General features: G+C 40.2%; 1 protein-coding gene across 1 annotated transcript in view; it reads right to left on the reverse strand.

Annotated features, from left to right (window-relative positions):
- The window catches only part of LOC137260217 (uncharacterized), a 58,223-nt gene extending 35,962 nt beyond the window's left edge, over window positions 1-22,261 (reverse strand). The window contains exons 1-7 of the mRNA XM_067797913.1: window positions 19,831-22,261; window positions 15,851-16,063; window positions 14,544-14,701; window positions 13,009-13,131; window positions 3,842-3,926; window positions 2,693-2,838; window positions 1,761-1,862 (exon numbers count right to left, since the gene is read on the reverse strand). Of these exons, the coding sequence (XP_067654014.1) occupies window positions 1,761-1,862; window positions 2,693-2,838; window positions 3,842-3,926; window positions 13,009-13,131; window positions 14,544-14,701; window positions 15,851-16,063; window positions 19,831-20,149 (1,146 nt within the window). The 5' untranslated portion in view covers window positions 20,150-22,261. The remainder of the gene's footprint in view (window positions 1-1,760; window positions 1,863-2,692; window positions 2,839-3,841; window positions 3,927-13,008; window positions 13,132-14,543; window positions 14,702-15,850; window positions 16,064-19,830) is intronic.
- Window positions 22,262-25,932: the final 3,671 nt, after the last annotated feature.

Here is a 25,932-nt window from a genome sequence, read left to right on the forward strand (position 1 = left end):
GATTTCTCAACTTCGAAGATCTAAAACAGAGGAACAAAGTAAGAGGAATATTCTTAGATTATCACCATCTGTTAAATAACATTACAGTAAACTGGAGACCCCGTTTAGGTAACAAAATTATCCGCTTAAATCAGCTAAACATTAATAGTGTATACCAAGTTATGATCTCAAATGTTAAATGTCCAAGGATATTTTTGACACATTGATTGAGAACAACTATACCCCTAAGGTACTAGAGTATTGAAATACTGCCCTTGGGCATGATTTAATTTGGAGTGATGTATTCAAACACTACAGGAAATATACAAATGATTGTAAGCTGCTAGCTTTTTTCAATACAGGTCTATTTACAGACTGATTTATGCAAAGAAAGAACCATTGAAGATGAAGCTAGTGGCTACTGATACATGTAATCATGTGAAAATACCTCGTAAGACATATTACATATATTCTTTCACTGTGATTTAGTTAAAATGTAGAACCATTTCAAAATATCCACCTCCAGTGTAATGCCTACAAACTTCACCGTCATGTTTGGTGTGTGCTCAAACAAATACAATACTAAATCATATTAGTTTCCGAGCCCAAAGGTTCATTTATGTTTCGAGTATTAAACAACATAAACTCTCTACAACCGAAACGTATATAGCTGGGAAAAGCAATAACTTAGATCACTATAGCTACATAAGGCATGTGCAGTGGAAACATTTACCTATTCCATGACTGAGTACTGATGTGCTCTTATGATATCAACTGACATTTCCAGTCTCCTCCCAATTTTCAAAGAAGATATCATATTACTGCACCACCATTTCTCCTTAATTTCTCTTGGTTTTGAAGGTTTTTAAGAAGGTCGTTAAATCACTGTACATAGATCATTAACTTTGACAATCGTTTGAAGACACAGTTGTTTGTTTGTTTCAAGATATTGTTTGTTTGGGAACGCAAATTTCACGGCATACACCAGTCATCTCTCTCGAACGATTACTGTAACACACACCTGTGGTCATAAGGAATAGCAAGTGGTGATGTACTCTCACATCATTCATTACTGCTATATCAACACTGCTTGACCTCGTTTTAAGTTTTATAATTAAAAATGAAGCTATCTATAACTTTTCCATTCAGTATGTGCGAGACATTCGGAAGTAGCGCGACACGTTACGTGTTTGTATTTTCTATATATTTTTGTTATTAATTAAGTAATAATTATTACGGGGTCACAACGTTTAGTGTTTTGAATAATTATTATGATGTGTCACATTTCCTATAATAGCTGGTCAGCATTTTTAGGAATTTGGCAGCAGGCTTTCCGCAAATAGTATGCCCTTGACTTTCCATTTGTTTACTCCCGGGAAGTTATACACACACATTGCTGGAGTTTACATCATCAATTGCTGACAACGTATTATCTTCATAGTCGCCGTCAGACCGTTCACTACGTTACATTCTGCATAACTGATTCTCAAGACTTTGGTGAATTTGCTATATTATATTTTGTGACCCATTGCCTTAGATTTTGTCTCATTTGCATTGTATTGCGAAATTGACTTGTGACCTTGTATAAATTGCTATCTTTGGATAATAATGCAAAAATGTGAATGTTTTAGACTTGTCTTTGTTCTGTTTTGCTGGTTTACAGGGGGTTTCTTACATCGTTTGACACGGCAAATTCTTAACCGTAACACTCACAAAACTCAGCTTTGCGGACATTATTTCTTACGGTTACAGTATGGGTGCTGATTCAAGTCATGTTTTACCGTCGAAAAGTACCACTCCATGGTGCTGTTCCTGGGCAAGTCCGGAGGGAAGTCTGTACGTGTGGCCACGAACACATCGGTTGGCATGTTTCGAACAGTTTTCTGAAACAAAACTTTCTGCATCAAAAAGAGAGGACGAGAGAGCGAGAGAGTGAGAGGGAGTGAGAGGGTGTATGCATGTGCATGTGCGTGAGCGTGTGCGTGTGTATGCCTCTTTGTGTGTGTGTGTGTGAGAGAGAGAGAGAGAGAAAGCGATACATAGAGGTGAGATAGACAGCATGAGAGTGTGGATGAGAGAGGGAGAGAAGTGAGGGAGATTGAGTGTGTTTCAGATAGAGAGAGGGAGAGAGAGAGAGAAAGAAAGTGAAAGAGGGAAATATATGGAAACACAGAGGGAGGGAAATAATGAAAGAGACAGAGGAGTTGAGGGGTACAATAAGGGAAGAGAAAGGGAGTGTACAGGGAGACGGAAGGAGAAGGGAGAGAGAGGGAGTGTACAGGGAGACGGAAGGAGAGGGGACAGTCATTACTATAACAAATTATGCCACATAGTAGATATGTTTATGCAAACATTATAGTATTTTGTCCCCAGAATCATCACCATACCTAATTAGCTTCCTTGCATGTGAAAGTGTCGGTAACTCCATGTAAACAAACGGCTGTTGAGACATGTTCCCAACTGAGCAGATCGATGCTCATGCTGTTGATCACTTCATTGTCTTGTCCAGACACAATTGTTAACAGAGCGTCATATAGCTGGAATATTGCTGAGTGCGGCGTAAAACTAAATTCACTCACTCATCTGACCTCACCTCATCAACACTCACCCCACCCTGCCTCGCATCACCTCACTTAATATATTTAGGTTGAAGAACGGGTGTTGTTGATTAAAGAGAAGCGGATAACGCCCGCTACGTCAGCCTAAACCTTACTGTTCCTCTGTAGACGGCGTCAGTAACGTCCATGAAAAACATCTGCGCCGCAGTCCACATCCTCCCGTCATGCGACATAGAGTCAGATTTGTCTATACGTACAATGCTGCAGTTTCCTCTTTCCAAATCCATGATGTAAGACACGCCTACAAAAGAACGCAACAACAAAGATTTACACTTTACAACGTTACCAGTCAACCAAACGGAACCTGTAAACCCAGGCAGACGCACCTTTGTTTAAATAATAGTACCTCTAAGATATGGAACTGAGCATCTGTCCACAACGGCATGCTCGGGAATTCGATCCCCAATTACTTTATATGTGAAGATGAAAGAATATGGTACTTTTTGTTACCCTGTCTTTTCGCTAGGGGTTATTGGATAAAGCTGGTAAGCAAGTGAGTGAGTTTAGTTTTACGCCACTTTTAGCAATGTTCCAGCAATATCACTGCGGAGGACACCAGAAATGGCTTCACGCCTTGTGCCCATGTTGGAAATCGAACCCGGGCCTTCGGCGTGACAAGCGAACGCTATAACCACTAGGCTACCCTTCGAGACATTTGAGACCGGAATATGAAAACGTAAACACACAGCGTCACTACATAGAAAAGCTCGACACTTCGAAAAAATATATTTTCTTCATGCATAGAGTCAAATGTCGATTGAAACAAGGACTTTGGAAAGTTGGCTGGGTCGTTGTTTTACGCCGCAATAAGCAATATCCAAGCTATGTGGCGGCGGTCTGTAAATAATCGAGTCTGGGCCAGACAATCCAGTGATCAAGAGCACGAGCATCGATCTACGCAGTTGGGATACACTTTTATCTTACCTCACACTTAAATGTCGATTTCTGATTGACAGAGCGCTGTTCTGTTATGTTCAACTTACCCCACTTATAAGCGAGTAACATTTCTATCTGACAAATGTCATCGGTTCCCATTCGCGCAGATCTTTGCTGATGGTGTTGATCACTGGATTGTCTGGATTATTGACATACCCGCTCACTCTGTGAACAACCTATAACGTCAACCATGTCAGCGAACCTTATCAGCTGAAGATCAGTTGTGACAAGGATCTTCACGTGGCCGTCCCTTGTCACGACAGGCATGAGCTACTGAAGACCCAGATGTTTTGTAAGCAGACACCCACCTGCATTGAAGTCATCTATCTTCTCGGTATGGCTGTTTGCGTAGTATATGCGTTTAGTTAGTCTCATCTGTGCGTCCAACCATAACTGCCAAATAAGAAATGAACACACCTGCTTGCATTTTGCTTTTATACTGACACCACTTGGATAAAGTGAGTGAGTGTGTGAGTGAGTATGCTTTTACCGCGCTTTTACCAATATTCCAGCAATATCACTTAAGGAACACCCGAAATGGCCTTTACACATTGCAGGTACCATATCGTATCTTAATGATTATAAATACCTTTGCATAATATTCACTTATAGACCAGTATGATCACTAGAGAGAGTGAGTGCGTGAGTGAGTTAATATTTAACGTCACATCGGCAATATTTCAGCCATATCTTGACGGGAACTTTTAATACTGAAATGTAAGATATGTATTTCATAAATAAGCCTGTCGTCAATGAACAGTAAAACAACTAGAATATCACAGTTATATTTTAAAACTAGTGTGGAAAGTTAAAACTAATATCACTATCTGGACAAAACAATACAAAAACAGGCTATAGATCTCCAATAACTGAAGGTAGATCACCATACTAGGGACCATGGGGACTTACAATACTTTTGCTACCTGCATGGACCATAGCTGGATTTACATCATCCCCTCAGCCGCTGGGGATTGTATGAAATGCTAGCCAAACTTAAAATAGCATGAATACTACGATTAAAAACCTGGTAGACTTAAATTTACTACGAATGTTTTTGGACTTACGTACCCTATCAGGAGGACAATAATTTTACAATGCTTCAACCTTCCTTGAGGGTACAGCCACTAACAATTCTAGTTACTAATCTAAACTACCAATCAATAAAATATATCTATCTACAGAAACGTATCGCTCAAAATTCAACCATGAAATCGATTTCCTTTAAAAACCCAATGATTAAATGACAACTAACAGTGGTAAAAAGGTCCCTCATAGCTTTGACATTGAAGTATTTATCCGTTATGATGGAGAATTCAACACAGTCAAGCAGAATATGCTTGACCGTGGTTCTCTCATCACAAGGGATGCAAAATGGAGGATCTTCACCTTTCAACAGGTATGCATGTGTACATCTCGTATGACCAACACGACATCGTTGTAGTATGACCTCTTCAAATCTGGACTGACAACCCAAGTGGGTATAACCAAAGTCAGGTTTTATCTCATGTACTTTATTGATACCCACCTGGGTGTCCCACTTCTTTTGCATCAGATCACGCATATAAGATCTAATGGTGGCTTTGTAATCACTGTAAGGAATAAGAAGTGGTGTCACAGATTTATGGAGTGCTGCTTTAGCAGCAAGGTCAGCCTGTGTGTTACCAGAGATTCCTACATGGCTGTGTAACCAACAGAAGACGATGTCGTATTGGCCAGTAGCAAGATTATTATTCAATTAAATAATTTCAATTAAAAGTGGATGTTTACAAGAAATATTTTTAATAGCCCGAAGGCAAGTAAGAGAGTCGGAATAGATTATATATTGTTTACGTGTAGGGTGTATTTGAACATATCCAAGAGCCCTTAGTATGACATTAGCCTCTGCTGTAAAAATAGAACTGTTATCTGGTAGGCTAGAAGATATTGTTCTGGATCCAATGACAGTGGCACAAGCCACTGCGCCACCGTCCTTCGACCCATCTGTAAATAAGGATTTATAATTGCTATATTTATGTTTCAATTGATTATGTTCTTGTTATACTATAATTCATTCGTTTCTGATTTTTTAAAGGTAGTTAATGTTAGGTCAACTTGTGACCTAACCAACTGCCAAGGAGGAGAAGACAGAAGACGGGATGGAGCTATATATTCCAACTCAATGCCGGCTGAAGAAAGAAATGGTTTAATTCTTAAACCAAGAGGTGGAACAACAGAAGATTTCTTTTTGTATAAAATAAAATACTGTAAAGCTAGTTTTATACGTCGCTGCTCAAGAGGTGGTTCATCAGCCTAAACGTACAGGCTGTCAACAGGTGAAGTTCGAAAGGAGCCAAGACAAAGTCTTAGACCTTGATGGTGAACAAAATCTAAAAGTTTAAGGTTGCTTTCACAGGCTCCACCATATACAATGGAGCCATAATCAAGTTTTGACCCGATCAGAGATCGATAAAGCTGCAGGAGGGTAGCTTGATCTCCTCCCCACTTAGAATTTGAAACGACTTTCAACAAGTCAAGTGCCTTCAGGCATTTAGGTTTGAGGGATTTGATATGTGGTAGAAACGTTAAATGTGAGCGAAAAATTATTCCCAAGAGCTTGGCCTCCTTTACAACTTTTATGGGAGATCCATTTAGAAACAGTTCAGGATCTTTATGCGGTTTATACTTTCTACAACAGTGTATACAATTAGTTTTGGATTTAGAAATTTTAAAGCCGTTTTCAAGACACCATTTATTTATTTTATTTAAACACAGCTGCAGTTGCCGTTCAATAGTTTGCACATTTTTACCACAACAAGAAATATCAAAATCATCCACAAATAACGATCCATCAATTGAATTATTTAAAACTTTTGACAAACTATTCTCGAGATCAAAAAAGATAGACACAGCATGTTGTTTATTAATTAGTGTGTTTTTCACAAATGATTCCAGTCGCACTAGATGATCGACAGTACTTCTGTTTTTACGGAAACCACACTGTATATTTGTTATGAGGTTATTTGTTTCCAAGTACCAAACAAGTCGATTATTTATCATGCGTTCCATGGTCTTGCATACACAGCTTGTTAATGAAATCGGACGATAATTGGACGGATCCGTATGATCACGTCGAGGTTTAGGTATTGGTGCTACTATGGCATCACGCCATGAAGAAGGAAATTTCCCGGACGTCCAAATATCATCAAAATTTGATAAGAGTGTCTCTAAACAGGATTCTGGTAAGTGCTTCAGGAATTGATAATGTATGTTATCAGCTCCTGTAGCAGTGTCATGAGCTTGATCAAGAGCAGTATGGAGTTCATGAATAGAAAACGTTTCACTGTAATCCTCCCCATTATCAGAATTGAAATTAATAGTTTTTCTTTCTTGTTATTTTTGATATTGCTGAAATTCAGGTGCATAATTAGAAGAGGAAGAATGTTTAGCGGGAGTTTCGCCCAGTTTATTAGCAATATCTGATTTATCAGTACGTAATTGATCTCCATGTTTAAGATGATGAACACTAGATTTAGTACCTTTACCTTTAATTTTCTGGACCATGTTCCATACCTTGGACATGGGTGTCCGAGAATTTATTTTAGATACATAATTTTGCCAAGAGTGGCATTTTTTTCTTTTTAAAAGTACATCTCGCTTTAGCATTTAAAATTTTAAATGTATTTAAATTATGCACCATAGGATGGCGACGAAAATAATATTCTGCTTTTTTCCTTGCCTTCCTAGCTTGTTTGCATTCATTGCTGAACCATGGTTTTCGAATATGTGGAACTGCAGAGGACTTTAGTATACACTCATCAGCTATGGAATTCAGTTCATCAGAAAAAACATTTAACAGCATCAGGAACGTCAATAAAACGTTCATGTTTGACTTTTTCAGCACACAGTGTTTCATATAAAGCCCAGTTAGCCTTTTTAAAATTCCGTCGGGACGATGGAGGAACATTAGATGGAGTTACAGCTTTTAATATAGTAGGAAAATGGTCACTTCCACAGAGGTCATCGTGGTCTGACCATTCAAATTCATTTATTAGTTCAGAATTTGTAAGTGACAAATTGAGAGCAGAATAGGTCCCTGTACCAGGATGTAAATATGTGCTGGAACCATCATTATAAATACATAAATCATTGTCAGATCAAAAGTCCTCCAACAATTTACCTTTAGCCTTTGTATTTACACTACCCCAGAGTGGGTTGTGCCCATTTAAACCTCCCATTATAATACAGGACTTCGGGAGTTGATCATATAGAGCTTAAAGATCAGTTTTGGCAAACGTCGAAAACGGCAAAATATAAAGAGAACATAGTGTAAACGCTACATGTAAACTAATTCTCACAGCAACAGCCTGCATATTAGTGATAAGTGGAACAGGGCTTTTAATAACGTTTTGTCTGACTAGAATGGATGATCCACCAGTGGCCCTATCACCCGGAGGTGAAAAACAATGATATGCATTAAAATGACGAAGGTCAAATATATCTGTTTGTTTTAAATATGTCTCTTGGAGACATAATGCTGAAGATGGAAAATCCTTTACTAATAGCTGTAATTCATGTAAATTAGTCCTCAATATCCTCTGCAGTTCCACTGTACAATATTATTGGAATAAACATCTTTTGGGGTTATTTATTGGGGATCTACCCCTGATCTCTTTTGGAGGGCGACAAGCTATGTGCCCTAGAATGGACGTTTTCAGAAACGTCCATGTCTTCAAGAGACCCATATTCATTGAACAATTGAATTTTGTTTTGTGACCCTTTAGGAGCTCTGCCACTTTGTTGTTTTGAAGCATCAGGCTTAGGCCTCGGCTTACTTTTCACCGTTTGTTGACTATGAGCTGACGATTGAGACTTTGTGTGTGACTGAGATGATGATTTGTGATCAGAAGATGACTTTGAGGAAGTGATTCCTCAGTCTGTGATGATATAGCTTTGTACAAAAGCTGTTGAGAATCGCAATTTACCCAAGTCAAGGTAGTTTGGCAGCCTGTGGTTTATCTTGTTTTAGAGCTAGAGCTAGACCCCGATGATGTCTTTGCTACTGTAGCATATAACTTTCTGGAAGATCAGATCTCTTTATCAGTTGTTTGGCCTCGGAAAAAGAGATATTCTAAGTAAATTTTATTTTATTGATCTCCATTTGTTCTTTCTAGATAGGACACTGTTTAGAAAATGAAGGATGGTCGCCTTAGCATTTGGTGCATTTTTTTTATAATCACTGTCACAATCTTCTGTTGTGTGTGTTTTCACACCACAGTGAGCACACACAAGAGACAATGTGCAAGTATTTACACCGTGTCCATATTTCTAGCATTTAAAACACATGATCGGGTTGGGGATGTAGGTATCAACTTGTATGTTGCAGTAGCCTGCCTTCACTGATTTCGGAGCATTTGGACATGAACAAGTAAACAGATACGTATTTGTTCTGATGGTTTCGTTGTTTTGCGAGTTGAAAAGCGCTTGACATATAGTACACCTTGATCCTTACTTTTAGATCCTATATCAATTTCCGACATGTCATCAAACAATCGATCGCGATCTCTCACGATACCTTTACTTGTATTCAAGGTTTTGTGTGCAGAAACTGTGACGGGAATGCCCACGAAAGATTTAATAGTAATCTGATTTGTTGCTTGCTGCTTTTTCCCGCACTCGACTAGCAGGGCACCCGAACGTAAGTGTCTTATGTTCTTCACATCCCCAGCAATGCCTTGAATACCTTTGGATACAGTAAAGGGGTTCAACTTTAACGGTGTCTTGTCAGGAATCTCAATTACAATGAAACGTGGCCAATACTCAATCGATGTAGACGGTCTATGGTCAGTATCAACAGGGTCAATATCAAGTGGATGTTTTGTTTTTTTTGTTGGAGTTTCATAAGCCATGGTTTGTGTAATATGGTTCATCATGCGTGCTCCCCACCCACCACGGAGTATCACAAGGACAATACACCACTAAAAGCAAGCGGACCTCCAACTTGCAGCACCAAGGATACCCGGATGATATACTCCAGCAGAAAAATTAAAAGGTTAATAATTCTACCAGATTGGCCCATGAGTCACCGGCTTCTGGCCTACGACTCTCGGCAAAAACAAACAGCATTTCTGAGATCAAAACATTCGCCAAGTCTTTAAACACATTATAATTTCCAAATTTTCCAACAGTACATAAGTGTAGCACAGGGCTTGGCGTGACCAGCCGATTGGTCGAACCGGGTCTATTCGACCACCCGTCTAGGCGAAGTCAGGGCCAAAGTGGTGTATTGAGCAACAGGAACACGATTGCAGGCCCCTATTGCCCTCAACCACCAGGAACCCCTCCTCCGCTGACACAGGGCCGCAACCCACTGCAAACTTGTTGGTGGACCAAATATCCCCCCGGGTCCACAACGGGGCTGTCGGCGAGCTCTTCGCGTTACCCAGCACCCACTACGAGGAGGTGGCTCGCCACGGGTGCCCAATAGAGAGAAAAGCATGTTTTCCTATGTTTTGTAAAGGTTCTGATATGTCCCTAAAAGCAGTTATTAAAATGTTTAGCACTGAACTATTACCGATACCTATACATGATTGGAAAATCTGGGGTTATACATATCGATAACCAACCGAAAAAGTTCAAAGTGCCCTCTTTAAAAGATACCTTGCTCTAATTAAATACAGCTGATCCACCACAGTATTGTGAGAGATTAGACGGCATAACACGTATGTGAATTATTGGTGTAAACGCGTCCGCCACTGATGCAGACTGATCGGTATATAAACGAATAGATACCCGCACACTTCTTATATACTATGATGAAAGATCAGTATGACATCGGCAGCACAACCTGGGTGTCGCATATCAGGATTCTACTTTTTAAGTCTTGATTCTCATATCTCATATCTATATCGCCCAAGAGTGTGGCTATATGAAATATTTTTAAACAACAATGTATAATTTTAGAAATTCAGAACTGGTGTAAAAGCAATAGAACAAAATGTTTTTGTCACTACAGTTCTTAAAAATCATATAGATTGTTAACTACAGAGATTATGTTTTAGCAAACTCTATAGATGAAGATTTCAAAAAATGCACTCACTAAGCGTCTTTATACTTGGAGACAAGTGAAGTTAAGAACACGTTAGTCTATCTTCACCAAATATTTATTCTGGTATAAAACAAGACAAATGCAAATTATGGTGACACTGAATGATTTGTTGTACGAAATATTCAACAACAGTATTTAGTGGATAACAGGAATGAAACACGACTCAGCTCGTGATCTAATGTCTCATGAATGCCATTGGCCAGTATTCGATCAATAGTGCAGAATCAATTGGGAGCTTTACAACTTTCTGGGCTGCATGTATTGTGAGATAACAGGTTTTGGAAATCCTAGCAGCGATTCAGGACCAAAGATGGTGTCGAACTCGAGTAGGTGACGTCTTTGTTAGGGATACGACGCCAGTCCTCTTGCAGGTCAGTTGCCAAAGCATTCTTCGTTAACGTATGATTTAGCCATTCTGAATACGACGTGGTCCGATTGGGTCAAAGGTGCTCTTTTGGGGAAAGACCGGGTGGCCTCGTCCGTCAGACTTGAAGTGCTGGAGCCTGTTTTCGTCACTGAAGAGCACTCTTCGCCAGTTTCGCTGCTGCAAGTGTGGTACAGTCCTGGTCCATCTCAGAGTGGCACATCGGCGTTATCACGTAGTCGTTCCGCCCTTGAAAGGTCGACAGGCACAGGGGCCATGATGGCGGAGTTGTCTGGCCACAGTCTGTCTGCTGACTGGATGTCAGAGGCTTTTGGCGCTTGATGACATCACAGAAACATGAAACACCTGTAAATACCGGTCTCGTGTTGGGTAGTGGCCTTCAGTCTGTCTCTCTTTGGCCTGTCTGTAGTGCTGCTAGTCTGTCGTAGACATGTGACGCGTCTGGCGTCTGGGATTTGCAGCATCCCATGGTCCCATCCATATGCCCTTGTGTTGCTCCATTTTGTAGCATCCCATGGTCCCATCCCTATACCCTTGTGTTGCTCCATTTTGCAGCATCCCATGGTCCCATCCATTTTGCAGCATCCCATGGTCCCATCCATTTTGCAGCATCCCATGGTCCCATCCATATGCCCTTGTGTTGCTCCATTTTGCAGCATCCCATTGTCCCATCCATATGCCCTTGTGTTGCTCCCATTTGGAGCATCCCATGGTCCCATCCATATGCCCTTGTGTTGCTCCCATTCGGAGCATCCCATGGTCCCATCCATATGCCCTTGTGTTGCTCCCATTTGGAGCATACCGAGTGCCCTCTCCTTCTGCTCTGCTGTTAAACGAGGCATGGTCCTGGCTGTTAGTCGATTAACAAGATGAAAGATATTAAACCTGGTCAGTTTTTTTACCCACATTTGACAAGTTCAGCTTTGTAGACAATTTCCACTATACCCGTGTAAATCTGTTTGTTTCACTTCATACTACACCAAAGTTCACATGTTCACTGGGAATAGACATGTGTGTTCGAGAGATGTCTTTAGCTAGTATCGAACAGGTTGACAACTATTTTGGAAAATTGCAATCATTTTCATTTAGGTGGAGTTTCTTTTGGACGCCAGTTTAGTAGCAGAAATAGGTTCATTCCAAAATATTTATATTACTATGTCCTTCCCGAGAACTACAATGCATGTCTTACAATGAACTCGCATTGTATTTGAAAATAATGTTACATGATTCATATATTTTGCAATATGTTTCCACGTTATAGGAACTGAATTATCATTTCTTGTACAGCATAACCATTCTGAATTATGATATTGTACTTATCAGAAAAATACAAACATTTTAGTGGACATTCACTCCACACGGAAATTTGTATTTCAGCGCATTTTATTGAACATTAATATTATTTAATTCTTTTAAAATATTATTTGATTAACACAGATTTACACAGTCTGTTGCTACAGACAATAATTCTGTGTTTTCTCCAATTGCTTGAAATTGTCCAATTTCTTGCAAATGTCACGCATTTCCAAAAAATTCCGACAAAATTTGTAAATCCCAGACTCCACACCTGGTTATACGAGCATGAGTTGAATTGTTGCCAGTGTCAAACATTTCCTAACACTCATTATATTTTTAGTTTTTAGTTCATCAATAAAAATCGTGAAATTATTGTTATTGATGACGTAATCTGTATGCAAAACCTAACTTCATTGTAATGGTTGTGAGGTATAAACGAAAGATCAGTTGCACCCCCGTGTAAATGGTGAAACGTCCATCCAAATGATTTAACACGTGAAAGAATTATTTCTTCTTTCTGGGGGTGAATTGCCACGTGAACCGACTCAACTATAGAGAATTGTGCAGAATTATTGAGAAATGCCCTTAACCACCACATGATCTAAGTCGAACAAAAATCACTGGAATCTAATGATATTCTTACATTCTATTTCCTGAATCCACAGATTTCATTGATTTCTGATATCTGTGAAATCTGTGTTCATCCTTACCTGGGCATTGGTGATTACTTCAGTGTCTTTCAGTACTGTTTCAATCTGGACAGAAAAAGACGATGGTATACTAGGCATCGTCTTGCTTCCTCTCTGGTTGGGACAGTAGATGAGATCGGGTACCTGCCAAAACAGTAGTGCGTGAATGAGTCAGTCAGGTTTTACGCCGCACTCCATGGCGGTGGTCTGTAAATAATCGAGTCTGGACCTGACAATCCAGTGATCAACAACATGAGCATCGATATGCGCAACTAGGAACCGATGAAGTGTCAACCAAATCAGCGAGCCTGACCACCCGATCCTGTTCCTCGCCTCTTACTACGAGCTTAGTCGCCTTTAATGGCATGCCAAAACAGTAACTTCTTGAACACAGGAAGAAAGTCGAAAAAATGGTCAGAAAGATTAGTTTTAGGACTAAAAAATATTAAATAGACTTTACACATTATACTCATATCTCAGAAACATATTCAGAGAAGATAATACTTGCTATAAAAATGGGTAATTATGTTTACGTTGAGTGTGCAAACCATCTAATGCAGAAAATAGTTGGCAAAAAGCATTAAAACAGCTAATCGAACTCCGAACACTGTCATATTATGACGTCATACATAGCAGCGGAGCAATATATTTCTCGTAATTTCCCGGGTGACACGAAAACTTGTTGCAGCGTCATTGACTAAAGAACTTAAAGTGTATTATATGAAGTAATATAATACAAGTTGTTCAGTGGCCACAAGGGGAACGTGAGTTGATGTTGTTTATATTCTCTGTTTGGGGCTTGTGAAAACACGTGTATTATATCTGCTCGAACATCTCAATGTTAACTTTGAATTGTTTGAAGTGAGGTTACAATTGTTTGAAGTGAGGTTACAAATCTTTTTGTAGACATCGCTAGAATTTGCAGGCGACAAGAAAACAAGAGTTATTTCCTTTCCATCGATTGACATTCGCAAAACATCGGTAATTTCCGTTCATCATACGTGATTCAACGTTATTGGAGATAAAGAATTATAACTACGAAGAAGGTAGAGTAGCCTAGTTGTGAAAGCGTTCGCTCATCACACCGAGGACCCATGTTTGATTCCGAACATGGGTACAATATGTACAGCCCATTTCTGGTGTCCCCAGCAGTGATATTGCTGGAATATTGATAAAGGCGGCCTAAAACCATACTCAATCTTAATAATTCCGACTGAACCAGTGAGCAACTACATGAGCAACGATCTATTGGTAAACACATAAAATGATCCACGACCTGACAAATAACCCCAGTTTGCATACTTGGTAACGCCCCACAGAACGATCCACAATTCGTTGGGATTGTACCTGTTCCCAATTCGAGTGTGCTATAACAATTCATGCGTGAAACGCACGGGGAAAATGAACTTCTCGATATTTATCAGACAACCTGTCTCCCTTTTGTTTCAAGTAGATCGTTCTGTGGGGCGTTCTCAAGTATGGAAATTGGGGTCATTTGTCAGGTCGTGGATCATCTTATATGTGTTTATCAGTAAAACACTGTTTGTTGTTCTCACCTGTAAAGCGTCTTTGGTGGAAATAAAACCACTGAAGTGAAACATATCATAGATATGCTCAAAGTATTTATTGCCACCGAAAGGACCAGAGAAACCTTGAACCCAGGCTCGAACAGGAACCTGCGGGAGGCCACATCCAGTATCCCACGAGTTCAGATCTGTCACAATCAAGGTAACAGTTTTGCATAAAAAGTACAGTGATTGATGTGACGATGATTATGATGGTGATGATGGTGATGGTGATGATGATGATGATGATGGTGGTGATGATGATCATCGTCGTCGTCATCATCATCATCAGCAGCAGCAGCTGCATTACGTTCACTATCATCATCATTATCATCATTTCTGTCACTGAGTAGGTGCCTGGAAGGATAGTCTGGTGAGGTGTTTGTCCAGTCTAGTGAGTGAGTGAGTGAGTTTAGTTTTACGTCGCACTTAGCAATATTCCAGCTATATGGCGACGGTCTGTAAATAATCGAGTCTGGACCAGACAATCCAGTGATCAACAACATGAGCATCGATTTGCGCAATGGGGAACCGATGACATGTGTCAACCAAGTCAGCTAATCTGACCACCCGATCCCATTAGTCGCCTCTTACGACAAGCATAGTCACCTTTTATGGCAAGCATGGGTTGCTGAAGGCCTATTCTACCCAGGGACCTTCACGGGTCTTTGTCCAGTCTAAACACTGAGAGGAGTTCAGAATATTTTCAGTTGCAAAGATATACTTTTCCACAAGCTCAAGTATCATGCCTCAAACAAAGATTGAAACTACGCTTTTAGAAATCCAATCAATAATACAGGCTTGGGTGAGAAGAATCTGTACTCGGCTTCGTAGAATTGCGCAATCCCAAATGTAACATTGTAGCATAGGCCTTGAGACAATACCGTTGGTAAAGAGATTACTGTCAAATTTGCATGGTTTGATGAAGGCATCAAGAAAATACTGCTTGACAAGTATAAGACCGAACAAATGACCCCAGTTTGCATATATGCAAACTCCAGAACGTTTCATTTGAATCAAGAAGGAAACGGGTTGTCGCCTAAATATTGAAAAGTTCAATTTCCTCGTGCGAATCGTGTCGTGATGGTGTCTTGCTGAACTAAATCGCTCTGCGAGACACGTGTTAAACACTACCGCTATTGATTTCACGTTACGGTCAGTATGTATTGCACGTGCTTAATCTGCCAGTATCTCAGACTGGCAGGACTGTCTCAAGGGCTAATGAGTTTACTGACGTGCAGTCATCGTCTCAAGCAACAAGATATCCACACGGTGACCTCTGAAGTGTCTAGTCTCACCTGAAAAATACCACGTCACGTTCATGTTTGCATTGACAGTGGGCCAGCTCTGGTAGGATGTCCACTTCCGTACTCGGATTCCCCTCACGGTATCGTACCCTTGAAACACCTGGGTGCTGTCTCGACCGAGCTGGAGAATACTGGACACGTTTCCATGGTAACCAAATTGGCGGCTCAGCTCGGATGTCGGTAGATCCGTCACATTGCACGTCCCTGAAGATAAGTAAAAGTGAACCAAGGAAGGATGTTTAGTCAGTTCGTCTTTCAACGCCACAGCTTTATATCTATATACGTCTGCAGATAATGACGTCTGAACAAGAGCACCCGGTGATTAACAGATTTAGGATACAATGGGCTTGACAAATCGATCCCGTCAGTCGCCTCTTGTGACAAGCATGTGTCACTGAGATCTGTTCTAACGACGAAGAACTGGGTCAGCGGTTTTACATCAGTGGTCATACGTCAGAGGAGATACATAAGCAGTCACGCATCAGTTGTCATGGATCATTTTAATAGGTAAACTGTCACACATCATTGGTCATACGTAAGTGGCCATATGTAAGTAACCATATGTAAGTGACCATAATCATCCACCTACGTAAGTAGCCATACGTAAATGAGCATATCTAACTGGCCATACGACAGTGGATGTATGGCAACTGACGTATGGCCTTTTACGTATGGCCACCCACGCATGTCCACTGACGTATGGCCACTGACGTATGGCCACTGATGTATGCCCTTTGACACATGCCCACTGACGCATGGCCACTGACGTATGGCCACTGACGTATGCCCACTGATGTATGGCCACTGACGTATGCTCACTGACACATGTCCACTGACGTATGGCCACTGATGTATAGCCACTGACGTATGGCTACTGACTTAGGCCCACTGAGCCATGGCCACTGACGTATGCCCACTGACACATGCCAACTGACACATGCCCACTGATGTATGCCCACTGAGGTATGTCCACTGATGTATGGCCACTGATGCATGCTCATTGACATATGCCCACTAACGTATGCCCACGGATGTATGCCCACTGACACATGCCCACTGATGTATGGCCACTGACCTAGGCCCACTGACGTATGCCCACTGAGGTATTCTTACTGATGTATGGCCACTGACACATGGCCACTGATGTGTGCCAACTGACACATGTCCACTGACGTATGGCTACAGACTTAGGCCCACTGACCCATGGCCACCGACGTATGCCCTCTGACACATGCCAAATAACGTATTCCCACTGATGTATGCCCACTGACACATGCCCACTGATGTATGGCCACTGACCCATGGCCACTGACTTAGGCCCACTGACACGTGCCCACTGACGTATGCCCACAGAGGTATGCCACTTGCATATGGCCACTTAAATATGCCCACTGCCCACATATGGAATCTGGCGTATGGCAACTTACATATGACTACTGATGCATGACCACTGACGTATGTATGTTATGGTAGTAGAAACTGTCAGATAATTCACTTCATCTATGTTGTACTTACTTATAACACTTTATTTATCTATGAACATACTAAGTTGTCTATTATTTTCGTTTATTTGTATCCGTCACGATCTTGAAATTGCTACGTTGCTGGGACAGTATACAAGCATAAAAATGCTTGTGCACCAACCCAGGTTTCAGAAGTAAGTATGCTGACACGTATGGTCACTGATATATGACCACTGACATATGGCCACTTATGTATGAAAACTGACGTATGGCCACTGAAGTATGGAAACTGGCGTATGGCAACTTACACATGGCCACTGATGCATGGCCTCTTACGTATGGCCACTGATATATGGCCACTTATGTCTTGCCACTCACGTATGTGTGGAAACTGATGTACCCCACTGGCGTGCGGCTACTGACCTATGGCCACTGATGTATGGCCAGTTGCCTGTGGCCATTGTCACATGGCCACTGACATGTCCACTTTCATATGGCCCCTGATGAATGGCCACTTACATATGACCACTGACGTATTGCCACTTGCGTATAACCACTTATGTATGGCCACTAATACATGGGCACTTATGTATGGTAACTGGTGTGTGGCCATATGACCACACCACTTATGATAACAACTGACGTATGGCCTCTTACATATAGCTACTTACGTAGTCGCCATATATAACTAACCATGTGTAAGTGCTCACGTGTCAATGGCGATGTGTCATACCAGGGAGCCTACATAGAGAGGTAGAAGAAACTCCTCGAAACGCCGCTGAACGTATGCCTCGAACGTTAGTGACCAGTGTAGACAATATGGCCGCAGCTTAGTATTCAAGATTGAGCCCCGTTTATTTTCAACACCTGATTACATTCGCTGATTGAGTGTGTTTACAACTGAAAACCTACTGTAGAAGATAAGTTAACTATTTTGTCACTTCATTTTCAGTCAAATAATTGGTATTAGTGTCAGTATTAGGACGGTAGATTTGTAGTTCAGTTTCAGGTCGGTATGTTATAGCTCACTGGCTTCCATCCTCGATTCACCGCGAAGATATAACTTCTTTCACACATTCGTTAAATTTTTAAAAGGGGAAACATACCTTTAGTTGAAAGGTATTTCCAGGTAATAGTGATAGTTATATGGCTGAAAACAATGGTTACGGTGTGTGAAAAATATGATACTAGCTGTTTCAGTACTACTTGACATATGAATGGGTGTTTTGTGTCCTTATATATGTGTATCTCTTACATTGTATCTGTTTCTCTTGTATTTTATGTGTTTCCCTTGTATTGTATGTGTTTTCAATTTTAACCGTGCAAAACAAATTTCCTTAGGGATAATAAAGCGTTATCTTATCTTATCTCTTATCTTATCTTGTCGCCGATCTGTTCTGATCCGCCACTGAAATACTGCATGTCGTTGTTTGAGTGCTCCTAGTCATTGCTTCAAAACATCTTTCACATACACCTTTCATTCTTTCGAGGGGAATATACTATCAGGCGAAATGTGTTTGCATGTAATAGTGATAGTTCCATCATCTAAAAAACATGTTAGGGTGTATGTGAGGTGTGTGAAAAATGTGACATATCGCTGATTTTATCTGATCAGCTATGGAAATACTACACTACATTGTTCGAGTGTTTCTAGTTATTTTTCTAAAACTTCTTTCACATATACCTTTAATTTGTATGAAGCGAATATACCATCAGGTGATACTTGTTTGCTAGTAATAGTGATAGCTTTATGATTTTAGAAAACTTGTTAGGGTGTATGAGATGTGTATGACGATCTGATCTGATCCGCCATTGATGCTGGTGATGCTTGAGGGTTCTGTAGCTTCTTTTTTCTGGTTGATCCTTATATTTCTTGTTGATTTTATTATTTGACAAACCTGGAAAGGTGTTTATAACGCTTTGTCATAATTTTAAACTTTCTGCTTTTTTGAGTGGTGGGTGACAATGTCAGTTAACACAGCAATAAGATATCTGAGTATGCGAAAATTTTGAATTCCTAAACATGTTTTGGGGATGGTCGTGGTGTATCATTTATTCTTTCATTCATTCACATATGTGCTTCTTTTTTATTTATTGTTTTCATTCATTTACATATAATTCTTGCTCTTAATTCTTACTACAATTCACTCATTGTAAAATTCCGACTCACACAATATATAGGCAGAAGTTCTGTTAAACACAGTTAAAGTTGCGCTGGAAACGAGTCAGGTCACCAAGTGTGTTGGAGCATGACGAGGCACACGTTTATTAGAACAAATGGTAAAGAAAGCAAGGGACTGACCTATCTCTGTTATATATCATCCATGGGCATTCGTAATTTGACACACGTCAGTAGTTATCCGTAAGGAGATGACCGATGTTACGTCAACAATAATGGTCAAACATTAGTTGCCGCAAGTCAGTGGCTATACGTCAGCAGTTAGTGGTCATATGTCACCAGCCATACGTCAATGGCAGTGGACTCGGGCTTTCTCTCATTGTTCTTACCTGCTGCAGGAGACACTGTCAGAAGCTCATTCAGAGCATGTTGAAAGTAGTAGTATCTCGAAACACCAAGCACCTTGATACGGACAGCTGACTGTTGTGATGTCCCATTAAAATACTCCTCGATGCCTATTGTCTTGCTCTCTGTGACCGACGCCATCTCAATGTGTACCTCGTATGTGTTTGGTAATGGAGGTAGGGGAGGCTGACCTGTAGACAAAGATCTAGGAAGGTAAGAGGCATCAAAACCAAGAATACACACACACACACACACACACACACACACACATATACATACATACATACATACATACATATACATTTATATATATTTAATATATGTGTGTATATGTGTGTGTACCTCGCATGCACATTATCCACGTCCACAGTCAACCACTTTTACGTCTTGCATGCATATTATCTACCTCCACAGTCAACCACTTTTACGTCTTGCACGCATATTATCTACCTCCACAGTCAACCACTTTCACGTCTTGCACGCATATTATCTACCTCCACAGTCAACCACTTTTACGTCTTGAATGCATATTATCTACCTCCACAGTCAACCACTTTCACGTCTTGCACGCATATTATCTACCTCCACAGTCAACCACTTTTACGTCTTGCACGCATATTATCTACCTCCACAGTCAACCACTTTTACGTCTTGAATGCATATTATCTACCTCCACAGTCAACCACTTTTACGTCTTGAATGCATATTATCTACCTCCACAGTCAACCACTTTTACGTCTTGCATGCATATTATCTATCTCCATAGTCAACCACTTTTACGTCTTGAATGCATATTATCTACCTCCACAGTCAACCACTTTTACGTCTCATGATCATCGACATCAACGTGAACTTGCTCAGTGTCAACTCCTTTGATGGTTCTGTGAGTGACTCACCTGTGGCACCCGTTGATACATGAGTAAAAGCAGCTAATAATATCAAAATCCACATTCTCCTGCAAGAAATGAAACTAAGTTAGTCAAGGAAATTACAGGTAAAGAATGAGTGAGCAGGTTTTGTTTTTCACCGCTTTTACCGACATTCCAGCTATAGCACGGCGGAGTACACCAGAAATCGGCTTCACACATTGTGCCCATGTAAGGAATGGAACCCGGGTCTTCGGCGTGACGAGCGAAAGCTATTATCCACTAGGCTAAGCCTTCCACCATGTACACACACACACACACACACACCGCTCCAATACAGAATGAAGTTCCAGCGATACAAAAATGCCCCAACTGTTCGATGTTCCTGTACTGTTCATGCTGACATGATCCTTTCAATCATAAGAGGTTACGAATCTTTCAAGCATTGTTTCATTGAAATGTTAGATATAAATGTAACAAAATATATCGAGCACACTTGTCCATTTAATAATATTCCTTGCCGGACCTGACTGGACTTTGTGAATAGAAATTACCAGTGTTACATTATATAATTGTTTTGGTAGAACACAAACATATTTTTGATAACATTTCGAAAATAAAATTAAATAAAATGTATTTACAGCTGAACACTTTTACTTAAATCGTACACGTGTAGCTTAATTCGTGGCGAGTGTTTTCAGTGCCATATTTACAAGACCTATCAGTTCACATCTTGGATTACTTTGCGAAACTACGGTAAACTATTATTGCCGGTTATCTGACTCTTTCGACATATAGAGATTCTCTCACACATGCCTACTGATATTAATTATATCAACACAAGATGATAATATTACAAATAACTGAGGCTTGCCGAGGTTATGTTTACCTTTATCAACGAGGGTTAATTTAATTGCTCTAAGTAGAGACGAGGGTGAGATGGGTTATAACTGTTAATATCAACCATGAGGTTGTACGCTTCAGACTCAGTTATTTACAGACGTCATTAAATCATTAAAGTTGAATATTTCTGAGTAACACAGAGACAAACAAACATGATATGCCACCTTGATAAGGGGGATAACTCTTACTGTCAGACAAATGAGCAAAAACACTCGAGACAATACATGTGTTATATACTAAACAGTAAAAGAAACGTAAGTTTCGAAATAATGAAATTTCATAAAGTGTTTATGTTTATATCTTCTCTTTAAAAACTTGACAAAAACCAGAATTGCTTTTCTTTTGCCATTGAACTTATACCTAACACTTTAAATACTTTCAGAACATGTATGACGAACTATTCTACACGTCTTCTTATGGCAGACCACTCACCTTAACTTGCTAGTAACAGGCCTTTGTTTAAGTTGATAAATGAATCCTCGTGCATAAACTTTCGGATCAGTCGTCGTTATCAAATATTTGTAGTATCGCGTGTAGACTTCGGTCATAGGATACAGTCATTTTCCAGGGCAAGTGACAACATATTCGCGAAGCATTTGGCAATGTCTATGACATTTGCACAACCCGGTGATTTAGTTTACAAAGCGTTATCATCGGACTGATAACACTGGGTACACAACACAGGCCAACTGTCACTGGCGGAATGGTGAAGATGGTTGATAACACACATATTTATTTTTAGCTTCGTAGTCACTTATAATATTGTAAGAATATCCATGATCACATTCGACATCACCATTCGTCAGTTATCGTGCATGTGGCTATGTTCTATGATTATAGTAGAATTACACACCTATAATACGCACACATACAGGCTCATAAGCATACCTCAGGCGTTAGCGCATTATCACTTAGATGTGAATTGTTGCATTCATTTGCTTTTAACTTGGTCGTATGAATTATCATAGACCCATGTGGCTGAACAGTAACTCGGATAGAACAGGCGTATCGTCAAGTACATAGACTCCTGCTTAGGGTGTCTTAAACATCTGTTATTAGTGAGTTGTAAGTGAGTGAGTTTAGTTTTTGGAATATTCCAGCTACATGGCGGCTGTATGTAAATGACTGACCCTAACCAGACAATGCAGTGATCAATAACATGAACATCGAGGTGCGCAATGGGGAACAGATGACATGTGTCAAACAAATCAGCGTGCCTGACCAGTTAGTCTCTTCTTACGACAAGCATAGTGGCCAACATGGGCTGCTGAAGGTGTTGATGTGGATTGAATGAATAACATCAAACATTCTAACTCCATTCTTTTTTGTGAGTGAGTGAGTGACTGACTGAGTGAGTGAGTGAGTGAGTACGGTTTTACGCCGCCATGAGCAATATTCCTGCAAATATCACGGTGGGAATAACAAAAATGGGGTTCGTGTGGGGAATCGTACCCGCGCCTTCCGCATGACAATCAGAGGCTTTGAAGAATGAATAAACTTTTGTTTTCTGTACACTTTTAATCATCACATATGAAGTTGTGGTCATTCGTATGTTGAACACTAAATTCTTTCTTAAAACAAACGCGTGATTAATAATACCGAGCAATTGAATGTTGCCAAAAAGTTGCCTGCTTCACTCTCGCCCGCCATCGAAACCACAGGCAGGTGACCCCTGCAGCAAACCTGAAGTGACTTAATATATCAAGTGTGTAACAGGCTCGTCATTTTTCTGATTTCTCAGCGTCAACAAAGACATGCCGAATCGTTGCGTTGTGGTCAACTGCTCCGAAGGTTCAGGTGATGAACAGCTTTCCAACAGACTCTACACTTTGTACTAAATGGATTATGTTTTTGGGAGCAAAGCGAGCGTTGTAGAAGCCTGTAGTATATATTAAATCGGATTGATGGAACCCGATCTCGCTTCCAAAATAGAAAATGCTATTTTTTTAGATTTATTAAAATCAAACAAATTTGACAAATCAAAACTACTTACTAGTTGTAATATATGATTGATGATCAAAGGGATTTTCCATGACGCAACTTGTAACCGAACGATTACAACCACGGTAGCGGGGTTGTAGTCGAAGAGAGAATAATATACACTGTAAGTAGTGTTATACTGACATCCAATAGTGAAATTGCTGTGAACTATGCCATGCAAACTACAATGTCCTTCATGCAAAGACATACTATTTTACTACCGGTAGAAGGTAGTTTTTGTTTTGTTAGTCGGTGAAAACAAACCTGAAAAGCATTTATTCTCAGACCGGAGGATGTTCGCGACAGGGTGCTGCTATTTTAAAAAAATCCTCACGTCACGGGCTAAAACAGTTCGAGAATCAGTTAAATTATGTTTTGTTTTCATCCAGTTAGAAAATAAAACCTACTTCCTACTCTTACTTCAATACGAATTTCCATCATGACCAAAAGGATTCTGCATGACACAGCTTGTAACATAACGATTTCAGGCCCCCCTAAGTAATTGAAGGAATTACAGCAAATTTGAAGGAATTGCATCTCAAATGGAAACAAACGCAGCCCACTCGCGAAACAATTGCAGCGATATCGGTAGTTTAGCGGTAATAACAGAAACACATCGGCCCTATCGGAAGCAATGTCGGTAATACTGGAAACACGGTCGGCCATCTTCGGAGATTTTTCGGTCGCGAGCGGAAACTCACGCAGCAAAACATGGCGTCGTTGGAAGAAACACCCGTCTGGGTGAGTTGTGTTTTTCGTTCCTACTATTACGTTTTTATACCTATCCATCTTTGACAACCCGTGTTGAATGCGTTTAGGTATGAGGTGTTGTCGGGACAATAGCTTATGTTTTTAGGAAAAGATCGCCACTGCAGAACAGTGTCACAAGTTATGCCCCTGGAGATTGTTTACACCTGAACATCGAAGTCGTGCTGATGATTACGAACATCATGAACGTGCGCCATGAAGAAGTTTATGAGCCATAATTTTTCTTTCTATGAAGTGCAATTGACAAATTTAAACACATTTTACAAAAAAATGATGTTATATCTAGCGCACGTTCGTAATCATCGGCACGACTTCGATGTTCAGATGTAAACAACCTCCAGAGGCATGACTTGTGACACTCTTCTAGAGTGACTATCTTTTCCTAAAAACATAAGCTATTGCCCCGACAAACACCTCATACCTAAACGCATTCAACACGGGTTGTCACAGATGGATAGGTATAAAAATGTAATAGTGGGAACTAAAAACACAACTCACCCAGACGGGTGTTTCTTCCAACGACGCCATGTTTTGCTGCGTGAGTTTCCGCTCGCGACCGAAAAATCTCCGAAGATGGCCGACCGTGTTTCCAGTATTACCGACATTGCTTCCGATAGGGCCGATGTGTTTCTGTTATTACCGCTAAACTACCGATATCGCTGCAATTGTTTCGCGAGTGGGCTGAGTTTGTTTCCATTTGAGATGCAATTCCTTCAAATTTGCTGTAATTCCTTCTATTACTTAGGGGGGCCTGGATTTATAACTGTTATGTCAACAAGTGATTTTGACAGAATCGAATATGAAAACAAGTCGTGACTCTGAAGTTAGGTAAAGCAGGTGACAAGATTAAATGACAATAGGTACAGCTTTTATTTTTCAAAACATTTGTCACGATTTCCGGTTTAAACGATCCATTAAACAAGATAATTTATCACCGGAAACGTACACGAATTCTACAGCGACCCACATAGGCATGCCTCACATTACGTCACGTAGTCGAGCCCTTCTGGTTGAGTTTGTTCGCGGGAGAGAATTGTGCACTGCTGTAGAAAAGATCGATGTAAGGTAATTAAATGTGGAAATGAATAGTTTGAATGGCGGGGTTTCATTTATAACGGTGTCAATAAATGATGTATGTATCTGTGTCCCTGTAGAGTACATGTCAGTTTAATCATTGCGCTATCCCACCGCCGAAATTATCATTTGAAGCGGAAGTGATTTCCCTCCTATAATGTATGACACCGAACATTTTCCGTAACAGCTGAAGTTACAAATATACTAAATGTGACAAACATCTGAGTTGCTATCTGTATGATGTCATACTTCCGTCTATTTGTATTGATATATTTATTATATGACGTCTGTCAATACTCATTACAGTTGAAGCTATTAGTAAACTGTTTGACGTCACGCGTGTAAAAATGTGTCTTGTTCTGTATTCATTTAAATGTTTTAAAAGCATTTTTCTTTAGCAGTACATTTATTATCTTAAAATCGACATAACATTTTATTTGTCATATAATATGTCATTTCAGATCACAGCCTCAAGGTAGCACAGTTTTATGGAGC

This window comes from Haliotis asinina, chromosome 13 (genome assembly GCF_037392515.1).
Source record: "Haliotis asinina isolate JCU_RB_2024 chromosome 13, JCU_Hal_asi_v2, whole genome shotgun sequence".
Taxonomy (NCBI): domain Eukaryota; kingdom Metazoa; phylum Mollusca; class Gastropoda; order Lepetellida; family Haliotidae; genus Haliotis; species Haliotis asinina.